The sequence below is a fragment of the Nanorana parkeri genome, unplaced genomic scaffold, assembly GCF_000935625.1.
Source record: "Nanorana parkeri isolate BGI_ZX_2015 unplaced genomic scaffold, ASM93562v1 scaffold786, whole genome shotgun sequence".
Classification (NCBI taxonomy): domain Eukaryota; kingdom Metazoa; phylum Chordata; class Amphibia; order Anura; family Dicroglossidae; genus Nanorana; species Nanorana parkeri.
Genome location: NW_017307054.1, coordinates 390186 through 396724, shown reverse-complemented (window position 1 = coordinate 396724; position 6539 = coordinate 390186). Strand labels below are relative to the sequence as shown.

General features: G+C 42.8%; 1 protein-coding gene across 1 annotated transcript in view; it reads right to left on the bottom strand.

Annotated features, from left to right (window-relative positions):
• Nucleotides 1–819: 819 nt before the first annotated feature.
• The window catches only part of DUSP26 (dual specificity phosphatase 26 (putative)), a 22688-nt gene continuing 16968 nt past the window's right edge, over nucleotides 820–6539 (bottom strand). The window contains exons 3-4 of the mRNA XM_018564835.1: nucleotides 2702–2913; nucleotides 820–1013 (exon numbers count right to left, since the gene is read on the bottom strand). Of these exons, the coding sequence (XP_018420337.1) occupies nucleotides 820–1013; nucleotides 2702–2913 (406 nt within the window). The remainder of the gene's footprint in view (nucleotides 1014–2701; nucleotides 2914–6539) is intronic.

Sequence of the window (6539 nt, the reverse complement as noted above, 5' to 3'; positions counted from 1 at the left end):
CGGGCTGTCACCCGGTCTAGAGGTGTCACCCCGCCACGGGACGCCCCTGTGACCACCATGGATTTCCCTTTCGTTGGAGGGATTTCTTCTCACTCCCTGTTGCGGCTATAGGACCGGAAGTGAAGGAAAATCTCTCCAATGACAAAAAAAGCGGACGGGGGTTATAACCCTTCCTTACTCTATCTGAAACTGAAAAATCGGCTTCAGTTCTACTTTAAGTACACGGGTACTCAGTTTACCATAAGGTTACATAACAGTCTTGCCTGGATGGAAAAAATAAAGAGTCATAGAATTGGTAAAGTTCTTACCCTATAGAAATACTGCTGCATGCTCCCTTAAGGCCTGGACACAAGGCCGAGGCACTTGGTCATGTGATTACTGTTGTAGTGGAGGATAAGCTGACCTTAACTCTGATCCCTCTGTTAGCCAAGGGAGATCCCTTGGACCAAAAGAGATCCCCTTTGGCCATGTGGCTCCCTTGGTCATATGTCGCTCTTCACACATGTCCAGAGCTGAAGGAGTCTGGAGAAAGCATTTCTCCTGGAAAGCAAGTATGTCAGTCCCTCTGTTATTCTTTATATACCCATCTCCGCATTACTGCTAACATAACTTTATGTTTAGTTTTAGGTATAAGTCCAATTTGGAAGATTTGATGGATTCTGTGATTATTTTGGCTCCTGATACTTCTAAGAAGCTGCAAGAAATCCATTTGGGAACTCACAGTCTATGAGCCTAAGTTGGATTGTGTTGTTACACACTAATATATATTGATGCCTATTTTAAAAGTGGACATAGTTCTTTTTAATAGAAAGCTTGTAGCTAGTGGTTTCTTCTGAGCGTGGTCTCCAGGTCCAACAATTGCTTTAGGAATCCACGGTTAGGAATAATTCCTCGCTTGTCCTTTACGGTGTTAATTGCTTCAACCAACGTCATCCGCTGGTAGATCATAAGATAGGCAAGCACCAATGTGGCTGATCTGCTCACTCCCACGGCACAGTGGACCAGAATCTTTCCTAATGCAGAAACAAAAACATAATCAGAAAGGAATGTATAATTATTATTACCCACTTTGATCCCAAAGTTTTTTTCAGCTGCTCCACCATTAAATTCTAAAGCTTTGGTGGTTGCAGAGATATCTCCGTTCTACACCTTATAATTGTAAGCAGTTGTTCACACTAACCAATTAGAAGTTGTTCATTTTCTAAGGCAGGTGTTTTCACTTGGAAGCAGATTTGGAAGACAAGTTTTATTTGATAGCAAATTTTGAAACATAATTTTATTGCCTAGGTCTTAATTAGGTAGAAATGTAGAACATTTAGATAAGAAGGCGTTCTCCTGTAATTCCTTTTTCATGCAATTTTTATGTAATTTGCTGAGCCGCAGATACTTACTCCAAACAATAATACAAAGACTTAGCGGACTAAAAGGATATCACAATAATTGAAATTTTATGTAAGGTTTGCTTTTTAATTTAGGCGGCGTTACATCATGATGCGCACAGGAAAAATCATCTCCCTTACGTTTCAGTTATAAAAAAACATTGCCATCAATGGTTTGAATCACTCTCTAAAAAGCTTACACGGCTAGTTCACACCAGAACTGCATCACAACTGCGTGCGTCTGCGCAGCTGCAGTGCGATTTGCCACATTTTTACTGTGATTTTGCCACGATCAGATGCATGTTTTTCTTTTCAAAATTAGACCATTATGTCACTTCCTTCTTCCTGTCAGAGTACTTCCAATTCTGCTTTTTCTTTTTTGGATGCGTTCTGTTGCGTTCCCCTAGCCAGCATCTCTTCCTTAACCCCTTGCTGTCCGCTCCGTTGTAAAATTACGGGAGCGGCGGCAGATGCTTCCCGTTGGGTGGATGTTGATTTACTTGATTTACTAGGGGGCGCACGCAAACAGGAACCCGCCGGGAATCTAAAAAGCATTTCAGCCCCTAATTCTGCTTGCTACCTCGGAGTTAGTGAGTGGAATAACCGAGTCGAATGACGCTTGGCGACATTCGGCTATTCACTCACTACCTTTCGGCCCCTATGAGAATTGGGGTGAACGCCAGTGAGTGAACTGCCAGAGGTTTGGCTCAGCCGATCCAACATCTGGATCGGCTGAGTTAAATGTGTTCTTCACTTCCGCTCACTTGAACATGTTGAGCATATTTGGCTGAACCGAAGGGATCCAAAGCCAGCCGATGTACGGTTGATTTTAGCCAATGTACAGCTGAAATTAGCCATACAGGGCTGAAGTGCATAGCCAAACTGCGTTCGGCTCCCTTCACTTTGGCTCAGTTATTCCCTTGGCTGCCTTCGACAGCTTAGTGAATCACCCCCATAATGTTTGGGGATTCTAAGTAATTTTCAGGCCTAAAATGTGGATTATAACGTGTGCAAAAAAACACCTTGCCAGCGAAAGGGTTAAACTAAAATGTCATCTCACTTTCCAACAGAAATGTATGTTCCGTTGCACCCTCACCAGTCCAGGTTCTCCTACTTACAAATCTATTGGTAGGCTGAGCTAGATTACCACAACCAATTTAAGTTGGTTACAAGTTATATAAGGTATACCAAAAGCCATCCCCACATCCTCACTCAAGTTCTACTATAGTTATTTGGTAGAAAGTCTACAAATTTAATGTGAATTGTCAGTCCATTGATGAAAAAAGTCTTCTCTTTGTTCTTTACTTTTTTTCATGCCTCACCTCTTTCCCTGAGGGCCCGATGGATAAAATCTGCTGCTCGGTGGAAGTGGACGCTCATGTCGAATGTCGGGCTGTCCGGAGCCTCTATTCCCATGTACAAGATGTTCATACCCCGATAGTATTCCTCTCCACCTCTCCAGCGACTATGCACTGCATTCAAGATGTGAGTGATGCGCATCTGGTAAAGTTCACTTTTATTGGCTGCTATCTCCCTGGACTCAGAAAAAGAAACAGTATTCAGTGTATTATTTATTATGAGTTACAATAAGCAATACATGATCCAAACTTTCAATAGATCAAATCATCCCTTGGAATGTAAGCAGCAATGCTGGTCTTACTCAACAATAATAAACTGATGTTCAATCACAAAAACTACCAAAAGGATGAAGTCAACCTACAACCAACCTATCAGTAAAGATTCTCCTTTATGCAGGTCATATGTATCATTATGTTGTTACTCATCAAAGTAATTTCCCCTGAGCTTCCAATCAATGTAATACCTGCCCTAGAAGTTTAATCGTTGTTGTTGGGAAATAATTATAGCTCTTAGTAAGAACACATTGATACGTGTACAAGCAAGACACAGACAAATGCAGAATTATGGTAACTTTGCAGTCAAATCTAGTACAACAATACAATGCAGTACAATACATTTTCTAACCCTATGGGATTGGGTCCATAAAGAAAATGCCAATGTGCCAAATGCAGTTACCCATAGCACGCTATCTTTATGCTATAATACATTGGCTCAGTATATGGAACTCATTAAATGCTATTAGTTATTGCATTTAACCACATTTTGCTGCCCTTAGTACTGCTGTTCGTTCATCTATCCATCCTTTCTTCTCTCCCTCTTCCTTTCTCTATTCAGAATGTGAGTATCATGATGGAATACATGTAAAACACACATACACACACACACTCATTTGCTCTGGGATATTTCTGCGTTCAATACATCCAACTGATACTTACAGCAGATAGTTCCACAGTTTTGCTGCCCTGACCATAAAGAACCCTCTCCGCAATTTTTATATAAAACCTCCTTTCTTCCAACTAGCCAGTCCCGGGCCGCAGATGGGCTAGCGGATCCCGGGATTAAAAGGTGAGGGGTCAGAAGGGGGGGAGATGGCGGCACTCGCGATTGGGGGGCGCTCCGAAATTCACGCCATACAACCGATCAGTGGCTATATCGGGCCTCGGTGGCCTTGTGGGAAATCCGGGCCTGGCTATAGAGCCGCTGATCGGTTGTATGTGAAACAGCCGTTAACTCCCGTGCGCGCGCTGATGCGAGTCTGCCGTCCGTCCGTTTTTTCTTAACGGGCGGACGGCAAGAGGTTAAATGATGTCTCTTATTCTGATCTTCCTCTTCTTTACCCATGTTTTCATGTGTCCCTCCAGCGGTGCGGCGGCTCTCCGATCTAGAGCTGACTGCTCTGTCCCTCCGCTCCAGCGGTGTCTGCAGGCGGGTGCACACGTCCATAGACTTACCTTGTGTCTCTGCTCGTCTCCCGGCCGAGAATCGGAACTGCGCATGCGCCTGCCCCAAGATCCTTTGCGGCTGTATGATCACTTCCTGATTCTCGGCGCGGGAGCAAGCAGCGATAACGAGGTAAGTTTAAAACTAGTTAAAGCGCGTTTTTTTTTTAAACTTCTTGCCTATATCTATCTACTGCTTGCTAGCAGTAGATATAGGCAAAAAAATCGGAGGGTTTAGAACCCCTTTAAATGGTGGCCATGTGTCCTCATCAAGAACCTCAGATTAAACAAGTTGTTCCCATTTTACAGTCAACATTAATTAACCTGTGCTTAAGTGCCTCTTCTCTAAGGTCAATACGTTTAATTTACTTAATTGTTTTCTCATAGCTGATGTCCTTCAGCACCCTAATTTATGTGGTTGCCCTTCGCTGGACTCTTTCCAGTTCTAGGACATATCTTCTGATGGGTGACCAAAACTGGATGGCCTAGTCAAGCTGAGGCCCATCCAGTGATTTGTAAAGTGGCATAAGTTTCAATTTATTCCTCAGATATATACTTTTTTTAATACATGAGAGTATTCCGCTTGCTTTGCTTGATATATTTATATATGAGTATATACTGCCATCTAGTGTTTTTTTCTCATTAAGTCATTCTTCTAGGAAAGATGTGGGGATTATTCACAAAGGTGTGAAGAGTTTGGAGAAGGCAGGAGAAGGGAACAATCTAGGACGAAATAGCTGAACTGGAAACATTCTCCAATTCAGCTCACTTTCCAGTTCAGCTATGTTGTCCTAGATTGTTCACTTCTCCTGCCTCCTCCAAACTCTTCACCCTTTTGTGAATAACCCTGTTAATTGTCTCTAAATCCAAAAAACAGTGTGATCAAGAGTATAATTTGCAGGAAAATAGTAATCAGTACCATTATTGGTCAATATCCAAATCTACATGGGTGTATAGCAGTGATACAGCCTAAATATAGAGCCATTTATCCATCTTAAATGCAGCTGTTTCAGGCTAATTAGCTCTAAAGCGTTGCATGATATTTTTCTGATCATATTACTTGATGCCTTAGTTATTTTGGGCTATATTTCCACTTGTACTATGTCGTGGAAGCTGCAAGTTAAGTTTTTTTTTAGTAATATTATGAATGAGCTGTGGAGTTGTTTAAAGGAAAACATGGAGGTTGCCATTGCAGGCCTCTCCTGAAAAAGCTGGTTGTCTGGCTGTCATGCTGACCCTTTAGATTCAAACTCATACAAGAATACAGATAAAGATTTCCGACTTTTCTTCTCTAAGTCACACAATTTGAATGTTAACGCATATAACAATACAGAAAGCACCCTTTGAAAACTAGTGGGTGGTAAATAAAGTTCCATCTACCAGATTTTCACAGGTCCAACATGCTGGTTATGAAGGGGCTGAACAGGGTAAGGGCCCATTCACACTGTAGCATTGTGCTACGTGCACATTACTGTCCGTTTAGTGTATGGCACCTAGTGTGTGGTACCATGCGCTAGATCTGTCCTGTTGCCATTCAGTCGAATGGCACCCCAATGAATGTACTACTTTTTTCAACACATGGTACTGTGGCAACGCGCGTTGTGCTGTGCTGAAGTACATGGCCGCTGGGAGGTGCCTTGGGGTGCACAACTCTCCCCTCTCACACGGAGCGGCAGGGTTAGTATTAATGCCGCTCTGTTCACTGCAGTGAGAGACTCAGCGGCGGAGGACGGAACCAGAGGAGAGAGGTAAGTGCAGGGGGGAGGGGGAGAAGGCTGCACACTGTTTACATGTGATCTCACATGTAAACGAAAAATCGGCTGCCTCACTCTACATTTAGTCCTGCTTGTGCAAAGCAGGACTGAATGTAGAGAGGGCAACTTCCCCACAAGGACACTGCTGCCGCCCCTGTGCACCCTGTCGCCCCGAGACCAGGCCTCGGTGGCCTTGTGGGGAATCCTGTGAATACTGTGAACGGGTCATAAATGAAGGGGAAAACCAGTTTGGATATGTGGTTAATTTGCAGTGTGTGCATAGTCCAAGAGAGAATCCAGTGGTTTGTACTACTTTAAGGTTTCACCAAATTTGGAGAATGAATCAACAAGAATTAGATTATCATTTGACCCCTATTATTGTTGTTAGGCCGGTCTCCTTCCCCCACTTTTAGAATGTTTTCCCCCTTGTGTTTCATAGGGCCCTGTGTAGGACACCACACCCTACATTGTAGATGTGGCATTTGCTATATCTTTTCTTGGTTGTTACCACCTTTCTAATGCAAAATGCAAAATGAAAATAAACACCTGTAAAAAAAAAAAAAAAAAAAAAAAAAAAAGAAAACTTTTTACCCCCTTTTCTTTTTAAA